Source organism: Beta vulgaris, chromosome 3 (assembly GCF_026745355.1).
Source record: "Beta vulgaris subsp. vulgaris cultivar EL10 chromosome 3, EL10.2, whole genome shotgun sequence".
Taxonomy (NCBI): domain Eukaryota; kingdom Viridiplantae; phylum Streptophyta; class Magnoliopsida; order Caryophyllales; family Amaranthaceae; genus Beta; species Beta vulgaris.
The window spans coordinates 22507750-22527764 of record NC_079204.1 but is presented as its reverse complement, the minus strand read 5'-3'; the positions used below and the strand labels follow the sequence as shown (position 1 = coordinate 22527764).

Sequence of the window (20015 nt, the reverse complement as noted above, 5' to 3'; positions counted from 1 at the left end):
CTAATACTAAATCCTAATGCTCTTGAGTGTGCTTGATACAAGTTGTAATCATCTTTGTGATCTGTAACATGTCTCCCTATTAAACTGCTACTGATATTCTCGTCATTGATGTACTTGAGATATTCATGTTCAGCTGTTGAGTTCATTGACAAAAAATAAGGACACTAATTGAAAGAACAGAAGCACTAACTGAAAAATAAACAAGTGTAGCTGAAAATAATTGTAATAGTATCAAATGAAAGAATCATTATACTAAATGAAATAAAGTAAGGACCAACTGAAAAGAAAATAAGTCTAACTGAAAAATAAAGAAGTCTAACTGAAACTAAATAAGGCTAACTGAAACTAGATAAGTCTAACTGAAAACTAAATAAGTCTAACTGAAGAGTAAATAAGTCTAACTGAAGAGTAAATAAGTCTAACTGAAAACAAAATAAGTCTAACTGAAAATTGAATCAGTCTAACTGAAGAGTAAATAAGTCTAACTGAAAACAAAATAAGTCTAACTGAAAACTGAATCAGTCTAACTGAAGAGTAAATAAGTCTAACTGAAGAGTAAATAAGTCTAACTGAAGAGTTAATAAGTCTAACTGAAGAGTAAATAAGTCTAACTGAAGAGTAAATAAGTCTAACTGAAGAGTAAATAAGTCTAACTGAAGAGCAAATAAGTCTAACTGAAGAGTTAATAAGTCTAACTGAAAACTAAATTAGTCTAACTGAACACTAAATAAGTCTAACTGAAAACTATATTAACTGAAAACAAAATAAGTTTAACTGAATAATAAACAAGTCTAACTGAGTATTAAATAAGTCTAACTGAAAAAGAAGTTAATGAGTGAAAAATAGACTTTTGTTGCAATGTAAATGCTAATTTTATCATACTAACTGATACAATCGAAATTCTAACTGAAAATGAGTAAATGCAATTGAAAATTAATTTTAGACATACACCTGTTTCTCTGTCTTCTTTTCCAGCTGATTCTTCATGTAATTTCTTTTTTTTTTTCTGATGTGATATCTGTGTTATGGTTTTCATTGTTTAGTTCAATTTGTAATGTGAGATCTCTGTCAGTATTCTCATTGCTTAGATCAATTTGTAATGAACTTCCAATTTGTGAATTCGAATCTTCGGTTGACATTCTTGGTTGAACTAGATTTGAGTAGTGGAATGTTCAAATGAGATTTAATTGCAGGGAGAAAGTGGATCTGTTCGATATGTTTCGGTTGTTTTTGTTTTTGAACAATGGCGGATGAAGCGGATGAAGCGGAAGAAAGTGTTTTTTTTTTTTTTTTTTTAATTTTTTCGGTCTTTAATAACTCGAGCTCGTGTTGCTCGTCCGATGAGAGTGGAGTCCGACACAATACGTTCTCTATATAGTATTATACTTGTATTAGTGTCTATTATTTTATCATTTATTTGTATTATGTCTATTATTTTATTATTTATTTATATTATGTCTATTATTTTATTATTCATATTATTATTAGCTGATTATGTTATTATTATAATTTTTTATTAAAGTACCACGCACAATGTATATTATTATACTTGTATTATTGTTTATTATTTGATTATTCATATTTCTATTAAATAATATTATAATCATGGTCAAATAATTAAGGTTAACAATAATAATAATTATAATTACAATATTTTGCAATAATAATTATAATTACATTATTTTATTATTTATTTGTATTATGTCTATTATTTTATTATTTATTTGTATTATGTCTATTATTTTATTATTCATATTAAAATTTTTGCTTTTCTACTAGTGTTTTATAAAATCAAAACAAGACTATTAGATATATTAGTGGTGAAAGTTATGTATAGGCCTAAATAGTAATTTTTTTTGTTAAATTAATTATCATGAGAGATAATTAATAATTATTATTTTTTAAAGGACGAATTACAATAATTATTATTACTCCATAAAAAATTTTGAGGGGTAGTATTTACGTTAGTGGTGATATTTATGTTATTAATGATCAATTTTTTTGTCTAATAAGGTCAAATAAGTTTCAATCAGGTCCAATAAGGTCTAATAAGTTTCAATCAGGTCCAATAAGGTTTAATAAGTTTCAATCAGGGCCAATAAGGTCTAATAAGTTTCAATAAGGTCAATAAGTTTTAATAAGGTCCAATAAGTTCCAATCAGGTTCAATCAGGTCCAATAAGTTGAATCAGGTCCAATCAGGTTTAATAAGTTCCAATAAGTTCAGTTCAGATAAGGTCCAATAAGTTCAGGGCCAATAAGTTGAATAGAACGCACCCTAAGGGTGCGTTCTGCTCAATTTAAAAAATTAAGTTTCAGGTCCAATAAGTTCAGATAAGTTGCAATAAGGTCTGATAAGGGCAATAAGTTCCAATAAGGTCCAATAAGTTCCAATCAGGTGCAATAAGTTCCAATCAGGTGCAATAAGTTCCAATCAGGACTAATAAGGTGCAATAAGTTCCAATCAGGTCTAATAAGGTCTAATAAGGTCCAAATAGTCAATGTTTGATAAACATTTGTATTATTGTCCATTATTTTGTTATTCATAATTTCTTCACTATTAGCTGATTATGTTATTATTAGAATTTTAATTAAAGTACCACAATGATTATATAGTATTATACTTGTATTAGTGTCTATTATTTTATTATTTATTTGTATTATGTTTATTATTTTATTATTTATTTGTATTATGTCTATTCTTTTATTATTCATATTACTATTAGCTGATTATGTTAATATTAGAATTTTTTATTAAAGTACCACAATGTATAATATTATACTTGTATTATTGTCTATTATTTGATTATTCATATTGCTATTATATAATATTATAATCATGGTCAAATAATTAAGGTTAACAATAATAATAATAATTATAATTACAATATTTTGCAATTCGTCTTTAAATAACTAGAGATAACATGTTTTCGTTACTAATAACAATGAAAGATATAAATGTTATCAATTGATAGCTTCATTATCATCACTGGAGTATCTTTCTTCATCTTCTACATCATCCTCTTCAATCAATACATTTTCTTCACCAACATCCAACCATATTTCATCTGCAATTTTCGCCCGAGTTATCTCCATATTCTTTGTTCTCGTCTTGTCAGTCAAATTGCGAAACTGGAATCCCTAAATCATGTAAACGAATAAAATTATGTAGCGTGCATGTTGCCACGATGATAGCCAACTGGTAAGCATCATCCATCTTCGGCATCATTCTTAGAATCTTCCATCTATTTTTTAGGACACCAAAAATTCTTTCAACAATCCCACGTAATGAAGAATGTCAATAATTAAAATGTTCTAACTTTCCCTTTGGTGGAGGACCATTTCTAACTTCAGGAGTATGAACTCTCAAACCTTTCTCTTGATATGGACTCAAATACCCGGTAGAATTTGGATATCCAGAGTCAACCAAATAATATTTTCCTGTTAGTGCAAAAAAGATAATTTATAATCATAGTAAAATGCTTCAAATAGTTAACAACAATAATATGATATCTGGAGGTGGGTGGTGGAATCCCATATTAGGATCGCTTAAACAATGCCTCAAAACCGCTGTGTCATGTGCACTTCCTTAAGAAATGAAGGAAGGAGTTAATGCTATCTACTTAACTTCACATTAGTGAAAGTGAAGTGAGAATTTTTTATATGTGTCAATTTTAACTTGTTAGCAATAAATGTTAATTAATTTTTGATTTTCTACAAGTGTTTTGTAAAATCAAAACAAGACTATTAGATATATATTAGTGGTGAAAGTTATGTATAGGCAAATATATAAATAGTAAATTTTTTTTGTTAAATTAATTATCATAAGAGATAATTAATAATCATTATTTTTTAAAGGACGAATTATAATAATTATTACTTCATAAAAAATTTTGAGGGGTCGTATTTACGTTAGTGGTAATATTTATGTTATTCATGGTCAATGTTTTTGTCTAATAAGGTCAAATAAGTTTCAATCAGGTCCAATAAGGTCAAATAAGTTTCAATCAGGTCCAATAAGGTCTAATAAGTTTCAATCAGGGCCAATAAGGTCTAATAAGTTTCCATAAGGTCAATAAGTTCCAATAAGGTCCAATAAGTTCCAATCAGGTTCAACCAGGTCCAATAAGTTGAATCAGGTCCAATCAGGTTTAATAAGTTCCAATAAGTTCAGTTCAGGTTCAATAAGTTCAGTTCAGATAAGGTCCAATAAGTTCAGGGCCAATAAGTTGAATAGAATGCACCCTAAAATTATTCTTATGAATTCCATGTAATGTAATAGTTAAAATTAATATACTTTGTTCCATTAATTTTTTTTTTATGCACCTAAATATCTTTGACATATTTAGCAACGTACAACTTTGAAGGTTAATCTACCACTTATACTTTGAACTTATGAGTTATGATTAACAACTTGGGCTTAAACCAAGTCACGTCACGAGCAATGATATTTCCATACCAGGTATGTGCCAATACCATGGCATTTATGTAATTTTTATGACAAAAGTAGTATTAAAAAATTATATAAAAAAAATTTGAGGAGCTTGCTAGTTGAAATCTTAAATCATATCCGGGCTACATCAAATCATATCAGTTCGCTATTAAATCATATCAAATAACTGATATGGGAAAAGTTGTCCCATACCGAATATGGGACTATACTTTCTCGTCACAAAATAGAGAACGACTAACCACCTCCAAAGACACTGAAGAAAACAGAAAATGGCGCTTCTTCTACAACCCAACCCCAGCTTTACGTTATCCACTCCTCAATTCCCAATCCTCTCTAATTTCCGAAAATCACCATTTTTGAATCTTCCAAATGTAGTTTCCTGCTCCAATTCATCCAACAAGGTTAGCTTCTTAAATTAAGCTTCAATTATGAGATTATATTCACCATTCATTCATTTATTGCTTTAATTTTTACTCAAATCAATTTCGTTAATCTGAACTCAATTTGCTTGATTTTAATTAAAATGATACAGTTCAAGAGGCCGTATACGAGCGTGATGATCGTGCCGACTGGAGTTGGCGCGGCCATTGGTGGTTACGCCGGCGACGCTTTACCGGTAGCGCGCGCACTCGCTTCTGTCGTTGATTGCCTTATTTCTCACCCTAACGTAGTCTTCTATCTCTTTCGATTCACGTGTGATTTTGTCATAAGCCCCTTATTTTATGCCTATTTTAGGAAGTAGTACTATGTTTTGTTGCTTATTCTTAGGACCTGTTCATTTTGACCCAAGTGAACTGAACTTGTATGAACTCAATTGAATTTGTCCGAACTCAACTGAATTTGTCTAAACTGAATTGAAGTGTATTGATCTGAACTGAATTGAACTGTATTGATGTGAACTGGATTGATCTGAAATGAATTTGATGAACTTATTTGAATTTGTCTAAACTTAATTGATCTCAACTAAATTTCCATTAATTCAGTCCAAAAGAACAGGCCATAGTCCTTAGGCCTGCATGTATCAAATCGGAAAATGTATTCTTTCCCTATGAATTATGTCTGATACATGTTAAAGTGTTTTTCGAGTTTATCTCTCACACAGTTTGTATGTGACCTTGAATGATGGTACTCAATGATAATTTTGTGTAATTTTGTAGGAAGTCGCATGTCCATGTCTATGACAACGAAGTTTTTTCTTTAAGCATGTGTTTATCCATATACATTATCATTTAGTAACACCTCGAAAAGTCGAAAGTCCTAACAGATCTTAATAGAAGATATCCAGTTTTCCATCATCATTTGATCACAGACATATTTTTTATTTACACATAAATGTGCTTAAGTTATAGTTTTGTGTAATTCACAATTTAAGTATTTCAAGGTAACCATGATTTCCAAGTACTTGAAACTCCTAATTTACGGTGAAATTGAGATCTGAGAAAGTCTAATTATGTTTTACATAGGCTTAATTTCAGCATGCCACAGATAAGAATAAAAATAGTCCAGTTTTTGCAAAGATTAGCATTTATTAGGTTTGAGGTGTGACCCTACTCTTGTATACTCTAGCTGTCTTGAGTAAACTTTACTCCATATTACATGGTGATTACGGATAGTGGAGAAGTAGAGGGAATTAAGTGGGGGGGTGTTTGTGGGCCACAATATGAGAAAAAAGTAGGGAGGAAAAAATTACTCAAACAGAGATGCTAGCTCCATTTTGATACATTCATAAGGGATGGTGTGAATATTAGGATCGTGTGATAGACTATCCTCCAGAAATTTGATGGGAACTAAATTCACAGTAAAGAGCTCAGTTGCTTATCTGTTTCTCTAAATTTATGTCTACAGGCTCTAAATGCAGCCATGCTTTACTGGCCCATGCCAAATACATTATATGTGGAAGGTTATGCTCTGGACCAGTTTGCTAAAGGCGCATGGGCACTTGAGCCAGTTCATCAAAATAGGGTGTGCATTTAATAGCTATTTCCACCTTTGTTTCCCAAGCACTGACATTACAAAAGTGTACGCAAAATGACAGCGACATGGTTGCTGTTCTCACTGCATATATGGCTTCTATCGCAGCATGAAATTCACGCTAATTTTTGCATGTAAACAGGTGGGACTGGTTCTGGATGCTGCCATAGAAATGGAACTTCGTATGCGCCATTTGCAGGTTGCAGATGCTGCAAGAGCTTCCCTTGGATTGCCAGTTCTAGAATATACTGTCACAGACCAGCCTCTAGAGGTAAAATATTCTTAAAAAATGCCATACAGAGTATATCACTTCTATAAAATGTGCCTGCAATAAAGAAGGAATTACAGTGACTGGGAAAGGAAATGTGGGCCAGGTTGAAAAAGGTTAGAATATTGAGTTTATACTTTATATTGGAACAGTGAAATAGGTCAAAAACTTGTAAATTGATACATTACATGTCTGTTTCTTCACCTAATTTAATTTTTATTAATTTTGTAGTTGCATGACTTGCGTCTCTTTTTGACTCTTTATTAAGGAGGTCTTATAGAGTTTTATGCAGAGATCTCTGTTGGGATCTTTCATGAAGCTTGTGAAACATCATTTATTCTATGATAAACTATGTATCAATGATTGACTAATAGACATGTCATATAGGAATAAAAATAGCAGCTCAATTCTTTTATGTCTGAAATATTTTACCACGAATTCTCATCATTGTCCTTATATTGAGTAAAATTCTTTTTCAGCAGCCCTAGGTATTGAGTTACTCCTTATCTCCTAAAGCACCAAAAAAACTCACTTCAAAAAAAAAAAAAATAAAAAGCACCAAAAACATGTCAAGTTCCATCCGCTGTATTTCAAAATGTAGGATGTGTAAAATTCTAGGGCATTAATTTACTAGAGTTGGAAAAGGAGAGGGTTAATCGTGTTGGAACATTTATAGTATAAGTGAGTGTTCGTGTTTCACACACAGTCTTGTTGCATGAGTGTCGCTTTGAGTTGAGCTTAAAAGCAATTTACGTATACAAGAGATGTGGATATAGCAAAAAATCTAAGTTTGGGACTGCTTTTGGGGCTGTATGATTGGATGTGCTCGCATGATCAAGAGCCAAGCCCAGAAGTTTCCAGGAAAATTTCTTTTCTACATGACCGTTTGATAAGAATCAATCTCTTCCACGCCTTCGAGTTAATGGTTGCATTGCTTCATGTTAATGTGTGGTTTTGCATGGCTTTGCTTGTTTATTTATTAGTAAATTATGCAACACTACTTATGTGATAATTATGAGATTAAAATATCACTTTAACTAAGAGAGACACTCCTTTCACTCGATAAATGGAGAACTTGGGACATATGTGATTTTGTGATGATTATTTTTCACTTTAAGCAGAATTATTTTTCATTGATTTAGATAAACAACCTAAATCGATTGTCTCTTTGTATCCAAATAGTTATTTCGTGTTGTTTCCTAGAAGGTTGAAATTATAGTACTAGGAAAGTGTCTGGTTACGATAGTTATGTACCTAGAAGATATATCTCGTCTAGTTTCACTATTAATCCTCCATAGTCTTCAACAAATTTTCTATTATGCCCTTACATTAAATTCTTCATTATATGATTGTAGGAAGAAGAAAAGAAACGTAAAATTAACAACAAAGCATAAAGGTATGTATTGGTTTTGTGAAGTGACTTATAGTAAAATGCAAAAGATTTACATGCCTATAGTTCGAATTCGAGGGAATAGTTATTTTCAATTTGCTCCACCGTCTTTTTTGAACTTTGTTAATTGGGATATTTTGCCTTTAGGGATGTTTTTTTTTTTTGATTGGAATATTTCACCAGTTTGACTTAGATGAGACTTTGGCCCACATGGGAAAGGGACATCTCACCCTAGAAAGGACAATTAACACGAGCCACCAACTCTCTCTCTCTCTATTTCAATTTCTTCTCGCTACCTCTTCAGTTTTTTCTTGGTCTAGGTGAAAAACAAGATGTCGTACTCGATAAAAATCAGAGGGAGTACTTCCCATAAACCCATTTTCTCTCTTTTCTCTTCATCATGATCAATCTTCACGTGCTTTATCTTAATTTCCTTTACTATCTACTCAGAAATGACGTGACAAAATTTCCTACTAGGTATTATCATATATTTGTCTGCTAGAGTTTAAAAGTGTATTTTGTATAGGTGGAAAAGTGGATTGATCCAAAGACTGGGCAGTCAACTGGAAGGATTAAGCATCCTGATTCACTGCTACGAGCTGTACAGAGTTTGGTGGATCGATCACAAGTGAACGCTGTTGCTGTTGTTGGACGCTTTCCTGATGATGATGAAAATAGCATGCATGATTATCGTCAAGGAATTGTATGTCCCGTATTTAAGTGCTTGTTGTCCCTTTATTTGCACTAGCATTTGTCTTCTTCTTAGCTTGTAAAATTCTTTCATAATTACTTGATTTTACTTGATAATGTATAGTATTTCAATTGACGGCTAATTTTTAAGCTTCTAATACTTCATTGTTGCTAATAGTAATTAGCTTCTAGATTTGAAATTGTGATACATGTTCGTGAGTATCTTAATATGTGGATAGATTGGGCTCACTGATAATGTGATGGAGATCACAGAAGGAATTAGTAGAGAATCAGTGGAATGAGAATCTAGGGAAAGAAAGAAGAGGATAAGGAGAATAGACGGGGTAGAGGAGAAACTGATGGGGAAGGACACGACTCATCTGTATATACTCACTAATCTGACCCTAAAAGTCATGTAAAACAATAAGGGAACTGGTCACTCTAATTCCATCTTGAATATCAGATAAAATCTGGCTGCAATACTCCTACATTCTCAATTTCAATATGTATAAGAGTTATGATACTTAATACCTACACAAATAAAAAGAACTACCTTTATTTCAAATAACTATCTTCAATATTTTATTTCCATCACTGGCTATCAATTCTTATCCCTATCTCACCATCTGATGTGAAATGAGGAGAAAATAAAAGATGTTTCCTAAATTTACAATTTTCATTCTTTCTCTTGTCCTCCATTAGCATCTCTTTCTCTATCTGACACAAATGAAGAGAAAGAAAGAGGGAAAGAAGAAGCAGCTCTTAGTCAAAAGTTCATGTCCGTGATTCTGAACATCTATGTCTTATGTAACACAAGATATATCATGAGGAGGTAACTAGAAAAACTTAACTGTGTTAGAGAATGACTTGCAGGTTCTAACGCATAAACAATTAGTAGAATTTTTTTAGAAAAACTTAACTGTGTTAGAGAATGACTTGCAGGTTCTAACGCATAAACAATTAGTAGAATTTTTTTGAAAAAGTTCCTGATATCATAGTATGAAGTTTCTAATTGCCATTGAACTGATTAGGTGATTTAGCACCATTATTCTCTCTTTCCATGTGAAGCTTCAAAAGCTAGATCCAATTTCGAACAAAAGTAAGCCTACTCAGAGAACACTTGGAACACTTCGGTTTACTTACAAGAAAAAGATGAGCTAAGCCTAAAACCTATTGCCAATAAACGTTTCCCATCCTTACATTAAGAACAAGCATGTTGATTCCGTTCTCATACTTGTTCCTACTGAATTGGCATCACTTGGAATCTGCAATCTGGAATATTAAGTTAAGCTCTTTTTTTATTCCTATATTAGTCAAATGCTTCATACCCTTGGATAGTTTGAACCTTTATTTTGAACAATATAAGGATACTTGTCGTTGCTTCAATGAGATACTTTTCCCTATAAGAGTTATCAGCCTAAAGTTACCTTGTCATAAGTTTGTATCTTAATACTAATTAACTGAAGTATCGAACGATACTCATAAAGCATATCAAAATAGTCAACTAAAATGCAACCAAATTTTGAAGTCCTTATTTCTAATTGAAATCTACTTCGTTTTTATAAATCTGACTATTTCATAGCTACCTACCATGTATCCTGCAATACGGTTTTTGATGTGCCTCTCATGAGAATTTTTGCTGATGTCTCGTAGTTCATATAGTAAAATGTGTGTGGCTGTACCCTTGCAGTTGTAAAGAGGATGGTCCATAATTAAAGAATGATTAACACAAAAGACACGTTAGTGGAACATATCCATCCGTTATAAAATGTGTGGCTGTGCCCTTTGCAGTTGTAAAGAGGATGATCCATGATTACAAAAAAGATACCTTAGTGAAACATATTCATCCGTCATGAATGTTTTTGACCTTTTACCTCTGTATTAATGGATAAGTGATAATATGTTGCATCAAGGGAATTATAACTTCTATATGATGGTGACCTTTTGTTCTCTCTCCCTCTTTCATATAGTCGTGATGGTGACCTTTTATTCTCTCTCCCTCTTTCATATAGTCTTGTGTGTGTGTGTGTGTGTGTGTGTGTGTGTGTGTGTGTGTGTGTGTGTGTGTGTGTGTGTGGTGTGTTGTGTGTGTGTGTGTGTGTGTGTGTGTGTGTGTGTGTGTGTGTGTGTGTGTGTGTGTGTGTGTGTGTGTGTGTGTGTGTGGTGTGTGTGTTGTGTGTGTGTGTGTGTGTGTGTGTGTGTGTGTGTGTGTGTGTGTTGTGTGTGTGTGTGTGTGTGTGTGTGTGTGTGTGTTGTGTGTGTGTGTGTGTGTGTGTGTGTGTGTGTGTGTGGGTGTGTGTGTGTGTGTGTGTGTGTGTGTGTGTGTGTGTGTGTGTGTGTGTGTGTGTGTGTGTGTGTGTGTGTGTGTGTGTGTGTGTGTGTGGTCGTGTGTGTGTGGTCGTGTGTGTGTGGTCGTGTGTGTGTGTGTGTGTGTGTGTGTGTGTGTGTGTGTGGTGTGTGTGTGTGTGTGTGTGTGTGTGTGTGTGTGTGTGTGTGTGTGGTCGTGTGTGTGGTCGTGTGTGTGTGGTCGTGTGTGTGTGCACATGTGCGTGTGTGTGTGCGTGTGGGGGAGGGGGGGATTGGATGGGTGGGTGGGTGCGTGCATTTGTGTGTGTCATGTGTGTATCCTGATCTGCTTTTGAGATAGCTAATCAGTCTCTCTGAACAATGCAGGGAGTTGATACCTTGGCAGGAGTGGAGGCTATTATAAGTCATCTTGTTGTGAAAGAATTCCAAATTCCTTGTGCACATGCTCCGGCTCTATTACCTGTTCCATTAAACCAATCAGTTTCTCCCAAATCAGCTGCTGAAGAGGTGATCTCTATTCTTTAAGCTTTCCTTTAATACATTTTATGGGCTCCATCCCCAAATACATTTGTGTTTACTGAATAGCTGGTAGTATAAACCTGATGCCCAAGTTGTGTCTTCATATGAATCATATCTATGCCTATTTGTGTTATGGCTATTCAACGTGGGCTTCTCTTTATTGTTGTGGCTGGACTCTTACGACATGTTTGTAGACAGTAATAAGTGACATTAATAGTAGTGAATTTGTATGGAGTGTATGAGACATGGTCTCAAACTGCCGCTTCAGTCGTAGTCATTCTTTGCCCAACGTATTAGTAAAAACTTTCACCTCAAATGAAATAATACATCCTTGTTAGAAGTAATGTATGCATTCACTATAATATCATACAATAAATAGAAGAGGAATACAAATGCACTGCACTTTCAGTGATTCTACATATATTTTTTTAATGTAATTACATCATTACACTACCCATTTATATAATGCTATTAACTAAACAATCTATTCCTTCAAAAAAAAAAAAAAAATTAACTAAACAATCTAATTGACACCCTTTCCCTCTGCTTAACAATCTCTTCTTTTCTTGTAATAATAGCATCTCTTATATTATCTTCCTCATCAAAGATGCTTTAGTATCTTTAAGGATAATTTGTCAAATAAGACCTTTTATATACCACTTTTTGTGAGAAAGAATCTTTTATAATTTTTTTTAGTAACTTGAGACCTTATAATTTTATTCTTTTGCGAAATACAATCTTACCCGATTACAGGCGTTGACCTATCGGTTTTCCGACGTTGACCCACTGATTTTCAGGCTTTTATATAGTACTCTTTTCTATCGACATTGTATGTGCATCGGGTTTTTCCTTTTCCAACCCTTTCCCCTCCTTTTTATTTCCTCAAAAGAGTGTAAAAATCTGATGCAGGTGTAGAGCTAGAGCACATGGGGGATTCAACTGGGTCAACACTAGAAACTGGTGAGTCAATGCCGGAAAATAGGATAAGGTTGTTTCTCGCAAAAAAATATAATAAGATCTTAAGTTGCCAAAGTTTTTATTGCGTCACAAAATTGATTAGGATGATCATTTCCAGATATTCCTCTTACTGTTTGCTTGTGTCCAAGCTCTTTAAGTCCTTGAATATGAAGGTGTCCAAACCTCATGTGCCACTTCCAACAAGGATCTTAAACACAAGTCATCAAACATATTGGTCCAAGCATCTGTAGATTTATTAACAACATTCTACTCTTCGTCATAGACATTGTAGCTGTAAGTTTGGACTTCTCATGAAGCCATAACTTTTGTCCTTCCATTAAAATTTTGCAACTGTTGACCTATAGGAGCTATCCTAAATTCAAGATGTTACTTCTTAAGTTAGGAATATAATTAACTTCAAGAAGTAACTAGTGGTCTTTCTGTTCAATTAGGATCGTTGATTTTACATTTTCCTTCAATCTTATCTTTGATTCACAGCCAAAAGTCACATTACCAGTCACAGAAGTATCATGATCCACATATGTACTTTTATCTCCTGTCATATGGTCACTTGTCCCACTATCAAGGTACCATGTAGAATTTTCACCTTTCTTTTCTTCCACTTTAAGAGCTAACAACATGGTTACCTCTTCGGTGTCTTCAATAAGATTTGTGTCTTCTTGCACCTTTTTTCGCATAGCATTCCTCTTATAACTGGCCATATTTTCCACTATTATAGCATTCAAAATTAGCTTTATTATTATTATTATTATTATTTATTTACCTTATCCATTAGGCACAACCTCTAGTAGAAGTTTCACCTCTATAGAAATATGGAGTTTTGTTCATCTCTCCCTCTTCCTTCGCACGCCCATTCCCTCATTATCAAGAGAGAATATTGCTTGCAACACTTGTTGGTCATCCCTTTTTTTGCCTTCTTTAATCCTTTGTGTTGGATATAATGCAAATGGAAGATGTGGTATAGACTAATAGGGCCATGATGTATCTGAGAGTTCAGACTTATGAAGCTTTTCAGTTACAAAGTCTATTCCACTCCGTTTTAAATGTGCTGTAACAGTTGCTTATTTTTCTCCTCCAAATCTGATTTCTTTCCTTAAATACAGAGAGCTTTTATGGATTAATTTTCTTGTTTAATTTGACAGATTTAATTTGGCAGATTTCTCTCCTAAAATCTCTCTTCAGTTACAGTTTGTTTTTGGCTTTAAAACAAGTGTTTTGCTGAAAAAAACACAGAAAACATTATCATCTTCCTCTCTTCTTTTCTGATTTTCTCTCTCTAGTTCAGAGCATTATTATGAGTTCCTAACTAGTATTTAGGCCCGGGCGATGCCCCGGATTTTCTCTTTGCTACAATTTATTAGTAGTTAAATAAGTATTCTCATACTCATTTAAAAAAATCATCTTATTCATTATATGTATTTCAAACGTTTTCCATTCATATGTCATCATTAATTTTGATTACAAAATCAATAATGGTATGGTGGAGTAATGGTTGGATTTCTTAGTTTCATACTTGAGGTTATGGGTTCGAATCTTTACGTAATCAATTATTCTTTTTTTTTTACTATATGAGAAAGACGTGGATATAATGTTATTGGATGAGGGAGGGTGACACGTGGCACATATATGTTCTTAGGAACGCCTTTTAATAAATTAGTATAGATTTCCCTTATTTGAGTGCACATTAAGGGGAATAGCTGTGTGAAATCTTGGGGGGCAACGCCTCTTCCGATTGTACCATAGTCGGGGCGATTTTTGCTTCTAAGACAGTGTGTCTAACATGTCACAGCTTCCTATCACATTAATCTTTTTGGCCCACATTGTTATTCATCTTCTGTTTTTGCAGAGCTATATTTACTACACTTTGTTCATGGAATCAAAGACAGCCATTTAACTCATCAATAGTCATAGAATATGTATGTATTTGCCTCTTCAATAGCAACTACTATGTGGTTGAAATTAAACTTAAGTGAATGTAATCTTTTTTCAACTATGCAAGAATCTTGTATTAATTCACCAAGTCTGTTCCTTTGGTACAACATCACTCCCATAATAATTTGGAGATGAATTCTTTGTCTCATATCTCAAGTTTTTCAGTCTCCCCTTAGAGTTTGAAGGCAAACCTTTTCTACTCTACTTACTCCCTCGAAAGAATTTTGAAAAGTATCTCATGGTTGTTTGGAAATTGTTGGCAAGTTTCTCAAATATATCATCATGATGGATGAGTATTAGTGCATTTTGGTCTTCTTGAACTCTTTCCCAAAAGCTTCTTTCTGAGTTTGGTTTGCTGTTGCCCCATCTTCAGAGGCTTAGTATAACATTTCCCAATAATCTCTTAAATTCCTTGTGAGCAAACAATTGTTTTCATCCTAAGTGAATAAGTGATCGCTTATCATAATTTCTTTTGTGCGTCTTGGATATTGGAAAGCTAGGACATTTTTTTTTTCCATGTTCTTTAAGGTGGCTGTGATACCAGTTCCTTAGAAGGAATGTAGGCACACACTATAATTACGATAAATAGAACAGGAAAGCAAATGCACTTTCAATAATTCTATATGACTTTTGGAATGTGAGTACATCACAATTGAATTGCATGCCACACATTTATATGATGCTTTTGACTAAACAATTTAATGGATACCTTTAATTCCTCCTTGTCAGTTTCCCTTTCTATATTATAACAGGAAAATTGGACAGGAATAATCCCACCTTTGGCCGATCTGCCAAAAATAATCCGACCTTTGGATTATTCAGGAATAATCCCACCTTTGCTTACTAAATTGAGTCTTTGGTCCCAAGAACATAGTGACCAGTGACAAGTTACCAGCCCCCTCTCCTTGTTACCATATGTGAGTAATGTGACTAAGCTAATTGTCATTCTTGCAAAGGATGAGATTGTGAAAAGACCAGGGGAACTCTACAAATTCTTTTCTATGCTGTGCAATTTTCTATGGTTTTGGCCCCACAAATCAGTATTGTTTTTTTATATTATTTCCCTTCATATTTGTTGATGAAAGTCTATTTATAGATTTCTATTTAACAGATTGGATACACATTCTTGCCATGCGTGCTTGCTGGGCTTAGTAATGCACCACAGTATTTGGTTACCAACTCAGATGCAAGAGACAACGGCTGCATTTTTGCAAATGATGTTGATAGTGTCATCCTCCCTATAGATGCTTGTGCAGGAAATGGTGTCCTTTCTTTTGCAAAAAAGAAAAAAAACAAGGTATGAACTAAGCTAGATCATAATTATTCAAACTCATCCAAAGACAAGGATCTTTATTAGTTTTTGTGTGTGGTGTATTACCAAGTTCTTCTGTTAAACCTGATTGGTGGTCAGAACACCTAAATTTGCTGCTAACCGTGACTTTATACAGCCACTTATAATTGCTGTTGAAGAGAATACGACTGTTCTCATTGACACACCTGACAGACTCCATATTGAAACGGTATGCAGTACTTGATTTGCTGATCTTTTTGCATCTATTATCTTTCTCTTTCAAGGTACTTTTTATTATGAGAATTGAAATGCACTTGTCAATTAGAGAGACTGCTTTTAATGAATTTACTGATATGGAATAGCGAATGATTTGAATAACCAATACTAATAGCTAGTCAAGCAAGCCAATGGCTAAATGCTGAAAACCAACTAACCGGCAAAAAAGGTCTATACCTAAGTAGCTTTTGACATGTATATTTGGTGATTTCCAAAAATATTCTCTGTTCGGTAAGGTACCCCTCTCCGTCCTGAAAAAATTTCACAATACTATAGTGTGATTTTTTTTTTTCCATATTTCCTAAAATAAGAGTTGATTATGATTTTTCCATTTAATCCCCACTTAAATTAAGTGTTGAGAAGAACATGGAAGGATGCAACTATTCCGTAGTGTGTTTGGTGTTGCCATGGTGAATCCTTAATTAGCTAATTTTGAGGAATTGGATTTATGACTCTCTGACAATTAGTTCCTTGTAGAGGGAAAAGTTTTTAGGTCTTACATAGCATCTCAACCTTAAATTAATCCTTATATCTTTTGTTCATTACTAGAAGCATATCAGGGGACCTTCTGTTAGGACTTAGGAGAAACAAATATTCAAGGTTTTCATTCAAAGAAATATAAAGAACATATATGGTATATGATGGTATGAGCACTGTAGATACTTTTCCTTTTTGGATTGGAAGGCAAAATGTGTTAACACTAGTTTATTGCATTGCATAAAATCTGTCATATCTGTTCAAGGTAACAAGGGAAAAAGGTTTCTGGCTGGTATGAAATCGGCTTTCTTGTCTCTTTCTGTCTATGACTTGGTTGTAGTAGAGCAGAAAAATGAATTTACTTGAGACCAAGTTCGAAGAAGCTCAGTGTCAAGGACTCAAGTTCCTACTCTAATTAATATTAGCGCAATAGCAAATGATGACTCTTTTCTTGAAGTGCACTCTCTCTCCACTTCTCTGAAAACATTCATTTGGTGAAATTTATGTAGTCACAAACCAAAAAGCTGCAGTATGGATGTGGTGGTCTGGGATTGTGACAAGCATCCCTTTGGCCATTGTCTTCCTTGCTAATTGATCATCTAAGATGCTTCAAATGGTTTTAAAATACAGATTCTACATGCCATGTTTTTCAGCTATAACAACAAGGCAACCACTAATTTTCACTGGAAAATACGACTTTTTGTTAATTGAATGCTTATTTCTCTATAGATAGACCCAAATTGTGATCCTTTTGCTCATGCTTGCCTTTCTTTCACATAATATTCCTATCTGTCGCATTTTTCGTTTTACATATATCATTAGTGTTTTTTATTTATTCTAACCCGAAATTCCTCTAAGTTTATCGTCTCCTCATTAATAAAAAAATATAAAATGTGAATTTAAATAGGATTAGGTATTACTTAATAATTTATTCTCAATAATTGTAGAAATTGAGAATTAGGTAAGTAAGAAAATACATGATGAAGGTATAAGTAAAAGAAAATTAGGGTAGAGAATGGTGACATTGGTTACCATTGAGGGAACTTGAAAGGGGTTGGGTCATGAGTTAAGTGATAAATGAGGAGAAGGAAATCGACATAGAAGAAGGATAAGTATGCATGAGGGGACATTTTTGGTACCTTTGGCCCTTACCTCATGCTTGCACTCAATTCATTGTTATGGTTCTTCCTTTTCTGTTCTATTATGAAGAAACTTGATCAAGCTCAACCCTTAGCTGCTGAGCATCCCTTTCAGCTTTAAGGCTTTTCAGGTTACGACAATTCCACAATATGTAGTGTAGCTGCAGCTACAAGTACCTTCCTAGTTTTAGTCTCATCTCCTGTTTTCGTTAAAAGAAATATTTGATTATGTTCAATTATTGGAATTAAAACATGATTGACATTAGAATAACCTTTTGTAACTATTCAGTATTTTCTATCTCCAAGAATCCACCAGGCTATTGTTTGATCTTTTCTGCAGGTAAATGTTTCAAATTACTGGGAAGCTATAGGAGTCATTGCTGCCCATAAGGCAGGAATAGATCCGTACTCTCTTCGGAAAAATAGAATCAACAACATCCCTTGCAGATCATCCTTGTCGCTGAATGGTTCTACTGTTGTTCATGTTTGATCAGTCTCGCAATCTTTCTCCTCTAAGCAGCAATCTCCGCTCTCCTTTCCTTCTGAAGGGTCTTTAACTTTGGTCTTGGCTTACTGCCATTATATTTTTACTGGATGGATCTAAAGCAAGAATGAGGTGCTTCAAGCTCGCGCCTTGAGGTGCTAAAACTTAAAAAGCATGGCAACCATTCGAAGTAGAGTGGTCTCATCAGCTTGAATGAACAAGCTATTATTGGTTTTTGTGGGAAAAGTAAGTCTTTTTCAAATGTGGCAGTGTTACTAAAGAGGCCTTCAGCATCCTCTTCTTTTCAATGACGACTAATCCATTGCAGTTTGATTAGCTTTGATGATGTAATTTATGTCAGCCAATGCCTGCCCTGGTTAACCTTCGTCTAACACTGATTGTTTCTGGCTTGATGTCCAGGATTTTCAAATGCTCCCTAAACTGCACAGCAAAATGGCAATGGCCGACACTAAGTAATCATGTGATAAAAAAACTGTACGATTTGTTCTAGTTCTCATACAAAGTCTTCCATTATAGGTGGTGGATATCATGAAGCCCGTTCACTGATGTTGGAATTTCCCTTAATAGATAGTATTTATTATTTAAGCACACTACTAAAATTTTTGAGTGTCTATAACAAAAGATCCCAAGGATATGAGTTTTTGTGGGTTTATTCAACTGGTGGTAATATATAGTACTATACAAGCAGCCTATCTATGCATTGTTGATTGTTCTCTTCCACGAATTATTAAGATGACTTGATGGGCTGAATAATGGGACTATGTGAGGTGCTAGGAGTTCTGGGTTATGACTTGCAGAAGCCAGTGAACGCTTATGATGGAGTTTTGGGTTGAAGACTTGAAGTCGATTAGTAAGCAAGAAATTTACAGGATCAGATTTGCGACGGAAGCAATGAATTTGCTGTAGACGGGGCTGATACGTAATAAGCACAGAAGAAGCCATCAACAAAGTCTTGGAAAGCAATCAGCCATACGGGCTGGTGCATGAAGAACAACAGCTAATGTATTATTTTTGTAGCAAAGTTTCACGTAGGCCATGGTCACTGGTCAGCAGCAGGTGGACAAATTCGTAAGTCACATTGCCTGCACTTCTAATTGCATTTTCGCTAGTTTTCCAATTATATTAGGATGTATGTTAACTAAGAAGAGGATTTCTGAATTATGATGATAATTATTTATGATGATTTTTCTTTTTCTTTGAGAAGGAAAAATACAAAATTCGGAAACCTTTTTATATCAAAATAATATATGAAGATTAATATCCACGAAGGATCAATAATTCTTTTTTGATTCAAAAGAGACAAGGCCAAAAATAAGAAAAAAACCAAACAACAAAGAAAGAAAAAAGTCAAAAACCAAAAACAAACCCACTAATGCACTAAGCGTGGAGTTGACACCACGAGTATCATCAACTAAAATCCTATGGAGATCAAGAGGAGCTTCCTCCAATACAACAAGATCATTAGCTTGATCAACGCCTCAATTAGCCAACTAATGTGCAGCATGGATGCCCTCTCGACAGACATGGATCGCCTTCACAACACAATCATCTTTACGACTCAATGATAAACAATGACGAATGAGGTGGTACACCCACCATAACTACTACCCGAATTTAAAGATTGCAACATTATACATTATCAAGTTGGACAAGAATTTGGCTAATTTGCAGAGTGCGTGCTAGTTTGAGGCCTCTAAGTAAGGCCAACACTTCATCCCTAAGAGCACTACAACGACCGAAGTTCAACATTAGTGTCGACATAAATGAGCCACAACTATTACGTCTTATAATTCCCCCTCTTGCATCCCTGGCGAGCCTCT

General features: G+C 34.1%; 1 protein-coding gene across 3 annotated transcripts; it reads left to right on the top strand.

The window, feature by feature from the left end:
• The first annotated feature begins 4668 nt into the window (after positions 1-4668).
• LOC104884274 (hypothetical protein) lies at positions 4669-19457 on the top strand. Of its 3 annotated transcripts, XR_788703.4 has the most exons (10): positions 4670-4853; positions 4985-5119; positions 6298-6414; positions 6566-6694; positions 8608-8784; positions 11445-11585; positions 15619-15804; positions 15956-16027; positions 18031-18420; positions 18595-19457. XR_788703.4 is itself a non-coding variant. In XM_010668897.4 (9 exons), the coding sequence occupies exons 1-9, from the start codon at positions 4722-4724 to the stop codon at positions 18178-18180; spliced, it is 1239 nt and encodes a 412-aa protein (XP_010667199.1). In that variant the 5' UTR covers positions 4670-4721; the 3' UTR covers positions 18181-19457. The 3 variants fall into 3 exon arrangements, 2 of the variants coding, with proteins under 2 accessions (XP_048497245.1, XP_010667199.1); XM_010668897.4 differs by having other exon boundaries at positions 18031-19457; XM_048641288.2 differs by lacking the exon at positions 15956-16027 and having other exon boundaries at positions 4669-4853; positions 18031-19457.
• Positions 19458-20015: the final 558 nt, after the last annotated feature.